We start from the raw sequence: 16,666 nt of genomic DNA, 5'->3' as shown, positions 1-16,666 counted from the left end.
GTAATATAATCTTCAGCAGTAATATAACCTTCAGCAGTCTGCAGCAGTAATATAACCTTCAGGAGTAATATAACCTTCAGCAGTAATATAACCTTCAGCAGTCTGCAGCAGTAATATAACCTTTATCAGTAATATAACCTTCAGCAGTAATATAACCTACAGCAGTAATACAACCTTCAGCAGTAATACAACCTTCAGCAGTAATATAACCTTCAGCAGTAATATAACCTTCAGCAGTAATATAACCTACAGCAGTAATATAACCTTCAGCAGTAACATAACCTTCAGCAGTAATACAACCTTCAGCAGTAATATAACCTTCAGCAGTAATATAACCTTCAGCAGTTTGCAGGAGTAATATAACCTTCAGCAGTAATATAACCTTCAGCAGTAATATAACCTTCAGCAGTCTGCAGCAGTAATATAACCTTCAGCAGTAATATAACCTTCAGCAGTAATATAACCTTCAGCAGTCTGCAGCAGTAATATAACCTTTATCAGTAATACAACCTTCAGCAGTAATATAACCTGAAGCAGTAATATAACCTCCAGGAGTAATATAACCAGCAGTAATATAACCTTCAGCAGTAATATATCCTTCAGCAGTAATATAACCTTCAGCAGTAACATAACCTTCAGCAGTAATATAACCTTCAGCAGTAATATAACCTTCAGCAGTAATATAACCTCCAGCAGTAATATAACATTCAGCAGTAATATATCCTTCAGCAGTAATATATCCTTCAGCAGTAATATAACCTTCAGCTGTAATATATCCTTCAGCAGTAAATGTCCTTCAGCAGTAATATAACCTCCAGCAGTAATATAACCTTCAGCAGTAATATAACCTTCAGCAGTAATACAACCTGCAGCTGTAATATAACCTTCAGCAGTAATATAACCTTCAGCAGTAATAGAACCTTCAACAGTCAGCAGCAGTGATATAACCTTCAGCAGTCTGCAGCAGTAATATAACCTTCAGCAGTAAAATAACCTTCAGCAGTCTGCAGCAGTAATATAACCTTTATCAGTAATAAAACCTTCAGCAGTAATATAACCTTCAGCAGTAATACAACCTTCAGCAGTAATATAACCTGCAGCAGTAATATAACCTCCAGGAGTAATATAACCAGCAGTAATATAACCTTCAGCAGTCTTCAGCAGTAATACAACCTTCAGCAGTAATATAACCTGCAGCAGTAATATAACCTCCTGAAGTAATATAACCAGCAGTAATATAACCTTCAGCAGTAATATATCCTTCAGCAGTAATATATCCCTCAGCAGTAATATAACCTTCAGCAGTAATATAACCTTCAGCAGTCTTCAGCAGTAATACAACCTTCAGCAGTAATATAACCTGAAGCAGTAATATAACCTCCAGGAGTAATATTACCAGCAGTAATATAACCTTCAGCAGTAATATATCCTTCAGCAGTAATATATCCTTCAGCAGTAATATAACCTGCAGCAGTAATATAACCTGCAGCAGTAATATAACCTGCAGCAGTAATATATCCTTCAGCAGTAATATAACCTTCAGCAGTAATATAACCTTCAGCAGTAATATAACCTTCAGCAGTAATATAACCTGCAGCAGTAATATAACCTCCAGCAGTAATATAACCTTCAGCAGTAATATATCCTTCAGCAGTAATATATCCTTCAGCAGTAATATAACCTTCAGCTGTAATATATCCTTCAGCAGTAAATATCCTTCAGCAGTAATATAACCTCCAGCAGTAATATAACCTTCAGCAGTAATATAACCTTCAGCAGTAATACAACCTGCAGCAGTAATATAACCTTCAGCAGTAATATAACCTTCAGCAGTAATATAACCTTCAGCAGTAATATAACCTCCAGCAGTAATATAACATTCAGCAGTAATATATCCTTCAGCAGTAATATATCCTTCAGCAGTAATATAACCTTCAGCTGTAATATATCCTTCAGCAGTAAATGTCCTTCAGCAGTAATATAACCTCCAGCAGTAATATAACCTTCAGCAGTAATATAACCTTCAGCAGTAATACAACCTGCAGCTGTAATATAACCTTCAGCAGTAATATAACCTTCAGCAGTAATAGAACCTTCAACAGTCAGCAGCAGTGATATAACCTTCAGCAGTCTGCAGCAGTAATATAACCTTCAGCAGTAAAATAACCTTCAGCAGTCTGCAGCAGTAATATAACCTTTATCAGTAATAAAACCTTCAGCAGTAATATAACCTTCAGCAGTAATACAACCTTCAGCAGTAATATAACCTGCAGCAGTAATATAACCTCCAGGAGTAATATAACCAGCAGTAATATAACCTTCAGCAGTCTTCAGCAGTAATACAACCTTCAGCAGTAATATAACCTGCAGCAGTAATATAACCTCCTGGAGTAATATAACCAGCAGTAATATAACCTTCAGCAGTAATATATCCTTCAGCAGTAATATATCCCTCAGCAGTAATATAACCTTCAGCAGTAATATAACCTTCAGCAGTCTTCAGCAGTAATACAACCTTCAGCAGTAATATAACCTGAAGCAGTAATATAACCTCCAGGAGTAATATTACCAGCAGTAATATATCCTTCAGCAGTAATATAACCTTCAGCAGTAATATAACCTTCAGCAGTAATATAACCTTCAGCAGTAATATAACCTGCAGCAGTAATATAACCTCCAGCAGTAATATAACCTTCAGCAGTAATATATCCTTCAGCAGTAATATATCCTTCAGCAGTAATATAACCTTCAGCAGTAATATAACCTTCAGCAGTAAATATCCTTCAGCAGTAATATAACCTCCAGCAGTAATATAACCTTCAGCAGTAATATAACCTTCAGCAGTAATACAACCTGCAGCAGTAATATAACCTTCAGCAGTAATATAACCTTCAGCAGTAATATAACCTTCAGCAGTAATATAACCTTCAACAGTCAGCAGCAGTGATATAACCTTCAGAAGTCTGCAGCAGTAATATAACATTCAGCAGTAATATAACCTTCAGCAGTCTGCAGCAGTAATATAACCTTTATCAGTAATATAACCTTCAGCAGTAATATAACCTTCAGCAGTAATATAACCTTCAGCAGTCTTCAGCAGTAATACAACCTTCAGCAGTAATATAACCTGCAGCAGTAATATAACCTCCAGGAGTAATATAACCAGCAGTAACATAACCTTCAGCAGTAATATATCCTTCAGCAGTAATATATCCCTCAGCAGTAATATAACCTTCAGCAGTAATATAACCTGCAGCAGTAAATATCCTTCAGCAGTAATATAACCATCAGCAGTAATACAACCTGAAGCAGTAATATAACCTTCAGCAGTAATATAACTTTCAGCAGTAATATAACCTTCAGCAGTAATATAACCTGTAGCAGTAATATAACCTCCAGCAGTAATATAACCTTCAGCAGTAATATATCCTTCAGCAGTAATATATCCTTCAGCAGTAATATAACCTTCAGCAGTAATATATCCTTCAGCAGTAAATATCCTTCAGCAGTAATATAACCTTCAGCAGTAATATAACCTCCAGCAGTAATATAACCTTCAGCAGTAATATAATTTTCAGCAGTAATACAACCTGCAGCAGTAATATAACCTTCAGCAGTAATATAACCTTCAGCAGTAATATAACCTGCAGCAGACTGGCCTGATTAACCCTTAACCCTAACTTGAGACAGTTCCACAATACCATACCTATTCTGCTCGATGAGGATTTTCAGGGTTTGTCTGTTGGTGAGCATCACGTCTGTATCCATACTGAGGTAAAAGTCACAGCCCGGGTCCTTACGACACAGCCCCCTGGTTTAAAGAAATGGAGAAAACAAAACATCCCATCAATCATTACTGATCAATTCAACTGACAACATGATGATAGCCTGATGGCCACCAAGCACATGCTTTGACATAAATCATAATTTGCTAGATAGCGATTATTAGATCCTAAGTAAACATTACTCTCTGCTAATTCTATTCTACAGAGAGTTAGTTCTCAATGAGCCTGTTAGTTAGTTCTCTATGAGCCTGTTAGTTAGTTAGTTCTCTATGAGCCTGTTAGGTAGTTCTCTATGAGCCTGTTAGTTAGTTCTCTATGATCCTGTTAGTTAGTTAGTTCTCTATGAGCCTGTTAGTTAGTTAGTTCTCTATGAGCCTTTTAGTTAGTTAGTTCTCTATGAGCCTGTTAGTTAGTTCACTATGAGCCTGTTAGTTAGTTCACTATGAGCCTGTTAGTTAGTTCTCTATGAGCCTGTTAGTTAGTTAGTTCTCTATGAGCCTGTTAGTTAGTTCTCTATGAGCCTGTTAGTTAGTTCTCTATGAGCCTGTTAGTTAGTTAGTTCTCTATGAGCCTGTTAGTTAGTTAGTTCTCTATGAGCCTGTTAGTTAGTTAGTTCTCTATGAGCCTGTTAGTTAGTTAGTTCTCTATGAGCCTGTTAGTTAGTTAGTTCTCTATGAGCCTGTTAGTTAGTTAGTTCTCTATGAGCCTGTTAGTTAGTTCGTTCTCTATGAGCCTGTTAGTTAATTCTCTATGAGCCTGTTAGTTAGTTAGTTCTCTATGAGCCTGTTAGTTAGTTAGTTCTCTATGAGCCTGTTAGTTAGTTCTCTATGAGCCTGTTAGTTAGTTAGTTAGTTCTCTATGAGCCTGTTAGTTAGTTAGTTCTCTATGAGCCTGTTAGTTAGTTAGTTCTCTATGAGCCTGTTAGTTAGTTAGTTCTCTATGAGCCTGTTAGTTAGTTAGTTCTCTATGAGCCTGTTAGTTAGTTAGTTCTCTATGAGCCTGTTAGTTAGTTAGTTCTATATGAGCCTGTTAGTTAGTTAGTTATCTATGAGCCTGTTAGTTAGTTAGTTCTCTATGAGCCTGTTAGTTAGTTAGTTTTCTTTGAGCCTGTTAGTTAGTTAGTTCTCTATGAGCCTGTTAGTTAGTTAGTTCTCTATGAGCCTGTTAGTTAGTTAGTTCTCTATGAGCCTGTTAGTTAGTTAGTTAGTTCTCTATGAGCCTGTTAGTTAGTTAGTTCTCTATGAGCCTGTTAGTTAGTTAGTTCTCTATGAGCCTGTTAGTTAGTTAGTTCTCTATGAGCCTGTTAGTTAGTTAGTTCTCTATGAGCCTGTTAGTTAGTTCGTTCTCTATGAGCCTGTTAGTTAATTCTCTATGAGCCTGTTAGTTAGTTAGTTCTCTATGAGCCTGTTAGTTAGTTAGTTCTCTATGAGCCTGTTAGTTAGTTCTCTATGAGCCTGTTAGTTAGTTAGTTAGTTCTCTATGAGCCTGTTAGTTAGTTAGTTCTCTATGAGCCTGTTAGTTAGTTAGTTCTCTATGAGCCTGTTAGTTAGTTAGTTCTCTATGAGCCTGTTAGTTAGTTAGTTCTCTATGAGCCTGTTAGTTAGTTCTCTGAACCCGTTAAAGTATGTTGTAATGGAGGATTATGTATTTATCTGAAGATTACAGAACGGTAATAACCCTTAAGCCCAGTTCACATCTAACAGACGAGACGAGTCAGTTTTATGCAGTTTAATAACAAATGCTGCTAGCTCTGAAAGGCTAGACAGGACAAACAGGTCTGGGAGCAGGCTAGCTCAGTGAGCATGAGGCCTATAGCATGTTGGCATGTCAATATGACAACAGAATATATTACTCAACACAGAATGCTCAGGATACGGGATAGGGGATAGATGGATAGGGTGATAGGGGGATAGGGGATAGATGGATAGGGTGATGGGGTGATAGGGTGATAGGTGATAGGGGATAGATGGATAGGGTGATGGGGTGATAGATGGATAGGGTGATGGGGTGATAGGGTGATAGGTGATAGGGGATAGACGGATAGGGTGATAGGGGATAGGGGATAGGGGGATAGGTGGATGGGGATAGGGTGATAGGGGATAGGGGAATAGGGGATAGGTGGATGGGGGATAGGGGATAGGGTGATAGGGGATAGGGGATAGGGGCATAGGTGGATGGGGATAGGGTGATAGGGGATAGGGGAATAGGGGATAGGTGAATGGGGGATAGGGGATAGGTTGATAGGGTGATGGGGGATAGGGGATAGGGGATAGGGGATAGGGGATAGATGGATAGGGGGATAGGGTGATAGGGGATAGGGGATAGGGGATAGGGTGATAGGGTGATGGGGGATAGGGGATAGGGGATAGATGGATAGGGGGATAGGGGGATAGGGGATAGATGGATAGGGGGATAGGGGGATAGGGGATTGGGGGATAGGGGATAGATGGATAGGGGGATAGGGGGATAGGGGATTGGGGGATAGGGGATAGATGGATAGGGGATAGGGGATAGATGGATAGGGGATAGGGGGATAGGTGGATGTGGGATAGGGTGATAGTGGATAGGGGGATATTTGGATGGGGGATAGGGTGATAGGGGGATAGGGTGATAGATGGATAGGGGATAGATGGATAAGGGATAGGGGATAGGTGGATAGGGTGATAGGGGGATAGGGGATTGGGGGATCGGGGGATAGATGGATAGGGGATAGATGGATAGGGGATAGGGGTGATAGTGGATAGGGGGATAGGGGTGATAGGGGATAGATGATAGGAGGATAGGGGGATAGATGGATAGGGGATAGATGGATAGTGGGATAGGGGATAGATGGATAGGGGGATAGGGGTGATAGTGGATAGGGGGATAGGGGTGATAGGGGATAGATGGATAGGGGGATAGGGGATAGATGGATTAGGGGATAGATGGATAGGGGGATAGGGGTGATTGTCTCTGCTGCGAAAGTTTTATCCCGTGCTCCTGATATTGACCCTGGCTGCTGTAAATACCAGTCATGGCTCTGCATGGTTCTGCGTAGCCTAGAGAAGACATGTGGGAACATTCACACACTGTTCTCTGATGACACGTCTCTGAAGTTCTGGCTTCAGATGAGATGAGGTGTAGGTCCATCTCTTTATTTAAACAGGGAGTCACATTGAGATTAAAATCTATTTTACAATAGAGCCCTGTACACATTACAATAAAAACAGAATATTAAAACAACATACACCTGTGTAAAACAATAAAATTCAGCACAATAAAAAATAAATAATAAAAACATATTTAATTAAAATCAATCGCATTCAACTACGTAGAGGTCCTCAATCAATAGTGTAAACTTCCTGAGTGACATCAGCACATCTGGCTGTTACGTCTGCTCCCACTCTTCCCCCCTGGTGCTCGAAAGCACCAGGCTCCCCAGCATTGGGCACACCTGCCACCATCATTATGCACACCTGCCTTTTCCCCGTCCCACGCATCAGCGATTATTGGACTGACCTGGACTCAATCACATCTGTCATTACCTTCCCTTTATATGTCTGGTTCCCCCGCTCTGTTCCCTGCTTTAGCATTGATTGTCGTATGTCCTTGTTTGCCCGTGTGCCGACGCTGTGCCAGTCTTGTTACCTGTTTGTTCCTGATTAAATGTTGACTCCCCGTACCTGCTTCTCATCTCTGGCGTCGGTCCTTACACTAACTGCAGTGAACTTTGCAGATTGTTCCACAAATTTGGGGCATAAAAACAAAACAGATTGGAGTGATCTCTAGTGTTACCCATTCCTGTGAACGGGTTTGGTAATTTATGATTCTTATCTTAATTTATGAGGTTACATACAGAGGGAGCTTCTGTCAGATTGCTAAGTAAATAAATCAAAGAGAATTCAGCTCTCTTCTTACAGACAGAGAGGTCCATCCCACATTTTATACAGACTACAATGATGAGTCCTAAAATTGTCCCCTGTGATAAAACGTATTGCTGAGTGGTAGACGGCGTCCAGGTTGTGCCGCTTGCATGTAAACAATATCACAAAATAATCCAATACAGGGAGAAGCGTTGTTTGAACAATCTTTCTCCTATTTTTAATACTAAGATTTATTTTGATATAAAAAAACAAGCTTGGATCTTAGGCTCTTTTTTAGCATCAGAAAAACTTTCTTCCCATTGGGTACAAACTGGTTGAATCCACTTTGTTTCAACATAATTTGTCAAAAAAAAAATCAAAGTAAACTGTTGTTTTTTTTTTTTGGTGTGAAATTTCAATCACAGGATTATGTTCTCATTGTAACCCATTTTCAACATAGACAAACCTTGTTATGAAATATGTTGAATTTGTACCTTTGAAACAACGTTAGATCTTCAACCTTATACCCACTATCAGAAAAAACAAACAATAGGCTGGCCAGCACCTCTAAAGCTACCCATTCATGACTACTACCAATGTCCTATCTCTCAATAACTAAATAGATTCACAGTTGCTGTCAAAGTCATTCCAAAGGGAAGGTTTAACAGAGCTTATTAAATGTGACAATACTTTATAAGTCATATATGTGCTGTATTTTTTTCTCCGGGCCCCCGAGTGGCGCAGCGGTCTAAGTCACTGCATCTCAGTGCTAGAGGCGTCACTACAGACCTTGGTTCAATTCCAGTCTGTATCACAACTGGCCGTGATTGGGAGTCCCATAGGGCGGGGTGTGTGTGTGTGTGTGTGCGCGTGTGTGAATAACAAGCTTACATTATCACGTACCATGAAAGGCTCCAGAGCAATTAGCCTTAAGTCAAAGTAAATATGCAAATCAAGAAACTCAGATGTTGAGTTGGAAACGGAAGATCAGTCACTCTGATGTTGAAATATGTAGGTGACAACGTTTCCAACTCAACATCATAGTGACTGAACTTCTTGATTTGAATATTTACTTTGACTTAAGGCTAATTGCTCTGGAGCCTTTCATTCTATGCGATAATGTAAGCTTGTTATTCACACACACACACACACACACACACACACACACACACACACAGGTCTGGTAGCGTACTGTACGTACATGCCCATGTTTCTGGCCTGTCCTTGGCTCAAGTTCTCCTCCGGACCCACAACCTTGAAGCTGTTAAACACATCTTTACTCTCCTCCCAAAACCTCTGGATGTCTCTCTCATGGTAAACCTCCTGAAGACAGAGAGAGAGGGAGAGAGAAGGTGAGAGAGGGTGAGAGAGACCTTTTGTGAGTGTAATGTTTACTGTTAATTTTGATTGTTTATTTTACTTCTGTTTATTATCTACTTCACTTGCTTTGGCAATGTTAACATATGTTTCCCATGCCAATAAAGCCGTTCATTTGAGTAAAAAAGAAAAATGAATTGAGAGGGAGAGAGAGAGAGAGAGAGAGAGAGAGAGAGATACATAGTTATTACTAATATTATATTTAAAGACAGCTGAGAGAGAGGAGAGTACATGGTTGATGAATTAGGAGCTGTGTTTTGGACACCATAATTGAGTCTATCCAGAGCCAAGGTCCAGCTGCAGTTACTCACGTTGTTATGAACGAAGACGTTGAGTTTATCTTTGGGGTAGTCGAGGGTCACAAGTCTCTGGAAGAATTCAGATAGGAAAGGAGTGGGCTGTTCGATGAACACTCCAACCATCACAGTGGGATACTCCTGTTTAAAAAAAAAAAAAAAAAAACTTACTTTTTATTAAACAAAACTTAACGACACGTTGTAGTTATGGAAAGATGTTTTGAATAACTCGTCCCTTTGGGGCCATACCTGAAAACATTAGTTTAAGTTCAAGGTTAAGTTTAAGCATCAGCCAATTAAAATCATTGACATAGTGTCACGTGTGTCACGTCCTGACCAGTAAAGAGGTTATTTGTTATTGTAGTTTGGTCAGGACGTGGCAGGGGGTGTTTGTTTTATGTGTTTCGGGGGGTTTTTGGTTTATGTTCTATGTTAGTATATTTCTATGTTTATTCTAGGTTGTCTATATCTATGTTGAAGTTTCTTGGGTTGACCTTCAATTGGAGGCAGCTGTTCCTCGTTGCCTCTAATTGAAGGTCCTATTTAGTAGGGGTGTTTTGTTCCTGTGTTTTGTGGGTGGTTGTTTTTCCTGTTTTGTGTATGTTGTACCTGACGGGACGGTTTACGGTCGTTTTGTTTGATTTTGAGTTAATAAAGGGAATATGAGCACGTCACACGCTGCGTCTTGGTCCCCATTAGACGACCCACGTTACAACGTGAGAGAACGATACATTGTAGCTGGTCCCATCTGATAACCTGGCACCTGTTAGCCCTATGCTAACCTCATCAAGTGGTAGTGATTACTTCCTGTAACAAATTCCTCATTAGTCTATCAAAGATCTTAAAACTTTTTCTCCACAAACCAATGGCATTTCTTAAAATAGGTCAACTCAGCCACAGGAGGGATACATGTAAACCTTGAATTTGGAGGTTGACCTATTTTAAGAAATGCCTATTTTAAGAAAAAGTTTAAGATCTTTGATAGGCTAATGAGGAATTTGTTACAGGAAATTGTCACTGCCACCTGGTGAGGATATCATTGGACTAACATTTTCAATTAGCTCATGCTTAAACTTAACCTTGAACTTGAACTCTTGCTCCCGAGTGGCGCAAGGGTCAAAGGCACTGCAACGCTGTGCTAAAGGCGTCACTACAGACCCTGGTTTGATTCCAGGCTGTATCACAACCGTTTGTGATTAGGAGTCCCACAGGGTTTGGTCGGGGTAGGCCGTCATTGTAAATAAGAATTTGTCCTTAACTAACTCGGCCTAGTTAAATAAAGGTTAAATAAAAACACATTGGCTAGTATGACCTCATGACATCTTACATTGAGAACGAACGTCTCGCCAACACTTTACCTCATCGCTCATGAACAGAAAACAAAATGCATTGTTAAAAGTGAACACCTGCCACAAACCGTAAACAACAACACAACGGCAACAAAGAGTGCAGATCCAAACAGCCCAGTATGTCTGGACAAAACGGAGTCATGAGACCGGTTCCCTCCCTGAAGAGAAAGTAGACAGAGGAGAGAGTTCTTTCCCATGACTCTCTCTCTGAGCCTCCAGCTCAAAACAGCTCTACAGGGCTAGCCTTGCCTTTCTCCTCTTGACCATGTTAAAGACCAGGCCTTTAAAGACCGGCCTGGGATGAAAAGGGACCTGGTTGAAACCATCTAATTTGTGAGTTCCGCCACGGCTCAGAGTTCCAGAACTTCCAAGCATGGAAGGGTCACCCAGGGATCAAGCCAGTGGTCCCTTAAATTGTTACCGGCAAAGAGGACAGAAAGAAAAAGAACGAGAGAGAGAGAGAGAGAGACAGAGAGAGAGGATGCTGCAGAATCTCAGAGTAGTAGACAGGACCTCTGCCTACAGAGACAGCCTTCCAACATTAGCAGGTCAGTAGCAACAACGTGTCTGTGTGCTGGTAGGACCTAGGCCCTCTCGCAAAATCACAGTATACATAGCAAGAGGACCGGCAATGACCCGGGCTGACCGTATCCTTTAAACAGGCTAGACATACTCTCTCTTTTCTCTCTCTCTCTCTCTCTCTCCCTCACACCTTTTCATCACAAACAGGCAGGGCACAGCAGGCCCAGTGTTCCTGAACCACCCCGCTCTGTTGGAAGTTGAACTCTTGGATTAATTTACCCCACAGTCCAGAACTTCCTCCAGCCAGACTAATATAGTCCTGTAAGTCTGAATTCCCTCCACTCAGACTAATATAGTCCTGTAAGTCTGAATTCCCTACACTCAGACTAATATAGTCCAGTAAGTCTGAATTCCCTCCACCCAGACTAATATAGTCCTGTAAGTCTGAATTCCCTCCACTCAGACTAATATAGTCCAGTAAGTCTGAATTCCCTCCACCCAGACTAATATAGTCCAGTAAGTCTGAATTCCCTCCACCCAAACTAATATAGTCCTGTAAGTCTGAATTCCCTACACTCAGACTAATATAGTCCAGTAAGTCTGAATTCCCTCCAACCAGACTAATATAGTCCTGTAAGTCTGAATTCCCTCCACCTAGACTATAGTCCTGTAAGTCTTTTTCTGAATAACACAGCAGTGAGAAATGTCTGTGACTCTCATTTCACCCTCAGCCTCCAATAAATACCCTGCCCAGATGAGAGGCGGGCTTTCTGAGGACTTGTCCGTTCCTTGTATTTAGTGGTAGTCTGGTAGAAGAGGGTTCATTGAGGACATCTTCTAGACATTCTCACAAAGATGTCTTTTATACAGCGTGGTTGGCTTGTATTGAGTTAGCTCCAGATACAGTTAAATATAGTGAATCCATCCCATTCATATAACTCACAGTGAAGTCTCTGCATGCGAAAAGAGCCCCTGTGAAGACATTTGAATTCAGTATACAGTACCGGTCAAAAGTCTTAGAACACCTACTCATTCAAGGGTTTTTCTTTAACTTTACTATTTTCTACATTGTAGAATAATAGTGAAGACATCAAAACTATGAAATAACACATATGGAATCATGTAGTAACCAAAAAAATAGCCACACTTTGCCTTGATGACACCTTTGCACACTCTTGGCATTCTCTCAACCAGCTTCACCTTTCATGATTTTCCAAAAGTCTTGGAGTTCCCACATATGCTGAGCACTTTTTGGCTGCTTATCCTTCACTCTGCGGTTCGACTCATCCCAAACCATCTCAATTTGGTTGAGGTCGGGGGATTGTGGAGGCCAGGTCATCTGATGCAGCACTCCATCACTGCTTCTTGGTCAAATAGCCCTTACACAGCCTGGAGGTGTGTTGGGTCATTGTCCTGTTGAAAAACAAATGATTGTCCCACTAAGCCCAAACCAGATGGATGGCATATCGCTGCAGAATGCTGTGATAGCCATGCTGGTTAAGTGTGCCGTGAATTCTAAATAAATCACAGTCAGTCTCACCAGCAAAGCACCCCCACACCATCACACCTCCTCCATGCTTCACAGTGGGAATCACACATGCGGAGATCATCCAATTTGGACTCCCAACCAAAGGACACATTTCCACTGGTCTAATGTTCATTGCTCGTGTTTCTTGACCCAAGCACGTCTCTTCTTATTATTGGTGTCCTTTAGTAGTTGTTTCTTTGCAGCAATTCGACCACGAAGGCCTGATTCACACAGTTTCCTCTGAACAGTTGATTTTGAAATGTGTCTGTTACTTGAACTCTGTGAAGCATTTATTTGGGCTGCGATTTCTGAGGCTGGTAACTCTAATGAACGTATCCTCTGTAGCAGAGGTAACTCTGGGTCTTCCATTCCTGTGGCGGTCCTCATGAGAGCTAGTCTCATCATAGCGCTTGATGGTTTTTGGGACCGCACTGCAAAGTTTTTGAAATGTTCCGTATTGACTGACCTTCATGTCTTAAAGTAATGATGGACTGTCATTTCTCTTTGCTTATTTGAGCTGTTCTTGCCATAATATGGACTTGGTCTTTTACCAAATAGGGCTATCTTCTGTATACCCCCCTACACTGTCACAACAAAACTGATTGGCTAAACGCATTAAGAAAGAAAAAGATTCCATAAATTAACTTTTAAGAAGGCACATCTGATAAATGAAATGCATTCCAGGTGACTACTTCATGAAGATGGTTAAGAGAATGCTGTCATCAAGGCAAACGGTGGCTATTTGAAGAATCTCAAATATATTTTGATTTGTTTAACACTTTTTTGGTTAGTACATGATTCCATATGTGTTATTTCATAGTTTTGATGTCTACACTATTATTTTTTTATTTAACCAGACAAGGCAGTTAGGAACAAATTCTTATTTTCAATGATAGCCTAGGAACAGTAGGTTAACTGCCTTGTTCAGGGGCAGAACAACAGATTTTGTCAGCTCAGGGATTCAATCTTGCAACCTTTCGGTTACTAGTCCAATGCTCTAACCACTAGGCTACCTTTTTTCTACCAATGTAGAAAATAAAACCTTGAATGAGTAGGTGTTCTAAAACTTTTGTCCGGTAGTGTATGCTGTAGTGTAAGTGCGGTGGTAAGATCTTCATGTACTTTAGCCAGTGGAGGCTGCTGAGGGGAGGACGGCTCATAATGGAGTCAATGGAACGGCATCAACCACATGGAAACCACATGCATGACAACATTCCATTGACTCTATTCCAGCCATTACTATGAGCCGTCCTCCCCTCAGCATCCTCCATTGACTTGATGATATATTCTGCTTTACCATCCAGGCTTCTAAACATTCCAAATGTCTTTCTTTCTAATCTTGCAAGAACTGAAAAAAAAGAGTGACAGACAGACGGACGGACAGAGAGATTCTAACAAACAGTTCTTACTCATGTCACTGACATGTCTATAGAGACAGTTACTCCTGTCACTGATATGTCTATAGAGACAGTTCTTACTCCTGTCAGTGATATGTCTATAGAGACAGTTACTCCTGTCAGTGATATGTCTATAGAGACAGACAGTTCTTACGCCTGTCACTGATACAGTTGAAGTTGGAAGTTTACATACACCTTAGCCAAATACATTTAAACTCAGTTTTTCATAATTCCTGACAATTAATCCTAATAAAAATTCCCTGGCTTGGGTCAGTTAGGATCACCACTTGATTTTAAGTATGTGAAATGTCAGAATAATAGTAGAGAGAATGATTTATTTCAGCTTTTATTTCTTTCATCACATTCCCAGTGGGTCAGAAGTTTACATACACTCAAATTCATATTTGGTAGCATTGCCTTTTTGTCTAACTTGGGTCAAACGTTTCGGCTAGCCTTCCACAAGCTTCCCACAATACGTTGGGTGAATTTTGGCCCATTCCTCCTGACAGAGCTGGTGTAACTGAGTCAGGTTTGTAGGCCTCCTTGCTCGCACACACTTTTTCAGTTCTGCCCACACATTTTCTCTTGGATTGAGGTCAGGGCATTGTGATGGCCACTCCAATACCTTGACTTTGATGTCCTTAAGCCATGTTGCCACAACTTTGGAAGTATGTTTGGGGTCATTGTCCATTTGGAAGACCCATTTGCGACCAAGCTTTAACTTCCTGGCTGATGTCTTATTGTTGCTTCAATATATCAACATCTATTTTGTGAAGTGCACCAGTCCCTCCTGCAGCAAAGCAACCACGACAACATGATGCTGCCACCCCATGCTTCACGGTTGGGATGGTGTTCTTTGGCTTGCAAGCCTCCCCCTTTTTACTCCAAACATAATGATGGTCATTATGGCCAAACAGTTAAACTTTTGTTTCATCAGACCAGAGGACATTTCTCCAAAAAGTACGATCTTTGCCCCCATGTGCAGTTGCAAACTGTAGTGTGGCTTTTTATGGCAGTTTTGGAGCAGTGGCTCCTTCCTTGCTGAGCGGCCTTTCAGGTTATGTTGATACAGGACTCGTTTTACTGTGAATATAGATACTTTTGTACCTGTTTCCTCCAGCATCTTCACAAGGTCCTTTGCTGTTGTTCTGGGATTGATTTGCACTTTTCGCACCAAAGTACATTCATCTCTAGGAGACAGAACGCGTCTCCTTCCTGAGAGGTATGATGGCTGCTTGGTCCCATGGTGTTTATACTTGTGTACTATTGTTTGTACAGATGAACGTGGTACCTTCAGGCGTTTTGAAATTGCTCCCAATGAAGAACCAGACTTGATTTCTTTAGATTTTTCCATGATGTCAAGGAAAGAGGCACTGAGTTTGAAGGTAGGCCTTGAAATACATCCACAGGTATACCTTCAATTGACTCAAATTATGTCAATTAGCCTATCAGAAGCTTCTAAAGCCATGGCATAATTTTCTGGAATTTTCCAAGCTGTTTAAAGGCACAGTCAACTTAGTGTATGTAAACATCTGACCCACTGGAATTGTGATACAGTGAATTATAAGTGAAATAATCTGTCTTTAAACAATTTTTGGAAAAATGACTTGTGTCATGCACAAAGTGGATGTCCTAACCGACTTGCCAAATCTATAGTTTGTTAACAAGAAATTTGTGGAGTGCTTGAAAAACGAGTTTTAATGACTCCAACCTAAGTGTATGTAAAAAGTATGTCTATAGAGACAGTTCTTACTCCTGCCACTGATATGTCTGTTCAGACATTGCCTGCCTTGGCTGAACTTTGTGAAAAACAATTCTGCTGACCGCAGTAATTTACCCCGGCTGGATACAAGCCTTACTGAGCAAGCCACTAAAAAGTTGGCTGGTTGACAGTGACACCCCTTTAAGTGAAGCTCAATGAAAACCCAAAAGCCATTTCCTCTACCACAGCAGTTCTCTGCTTCCTCTACCTAGAGTGCTCTTTTAGTAAGGGACAGGGACACAGGGCACATGGCCTGGTATTATTGGACTGGGAGGGTCACATGCAGCGTAGACCGGGCAAACGCATGTTGATATTTTGTACATCCACACCAGACATGATCCAGACATGATCCAGACGTGATCCAGACGTGATCCAGACGCGATCCAGACACGATCTAGACATGCAGGTTGAAATAGCAAAACCAACTCTGAACCAACTATATTACATTTGAGGACAGGTTGAAACACATGAAACATTCATGGACATTTAGCTAGCTAGCTTGCTTGTTTGCTAGCTAATTTGTCCTGGGATATAAACATTGTTTTATTTTTATTTTATTTTTTTTACCTGAAATGCACAAGGTCCTTTTTCTGGATCTTTGTAGAATTTTGACCCATTTTGAGTCACACAAAATAGTGTGTCGTCCACTACGTTATTTCATCCACAGATAAAAGGGGAAACTATTAGTTTCTAGTAATTTCTTCAGTAGTAGGAGGAGGGGGAGTTGGAGGAAGAGAGAGAGGAGGAGAGAGGAGGAGGAGGAGGAGGATATTTTATTTTATTTCGATTTCTTTTAGTCCTCATTTGG

General features: G+C 40.7%; 1 protein-coding gene across 2 annotated transcripts in view; it reads right to left on the bottom strand.

The window, feature by feature from the left end:
- LOC115195317 (procollagen-lysine,2-oxoglutarate 5-dioxygenase 2-like) overlaps positions 1–16,666 on the bottom strand; it is a 118,787-nt gene that overhangs the window by 32,553 nt on the left and 69,568 nt on the right. For both annotated transcript variants that reach the window (XM_029755095.1, XM_029755094.1), the window contains exons 9-11: positions 9,316–9,441; positions 8,829–8,950; positions 3,707–3,811 (exon numbers count right to left, since the gene is read on the bottom strand). In XM_029755095.1, coding sequence (XP_029610955.1) covers positions 3,707–3,811; positions 8,829–8,950; positions 9,316–9,441 — 353 coding nt within the window. The remainder of the gene's footprint in view (positions 1–3,706; positions 3,812–8,828; positions 8,951–9,315; positions 9,442–16,666) is intronic.

This window comes from Salmo trutta, chromosome 6, assembly GCF_901001165.1.
Source record: "Salmo trutta chromosome 6, fSalTru1.1, whole genome shotgun sequence".
Classification (NCBI taxonomy): Eukaryota; Metazoa; Chordata; class Actinopteri; order Salmoniformes; family Salmonidae; genus Salmo; species Salmo trutta.
This window is presented reverse-complemented; position numbering and strand designations above follow the sequence as displayed.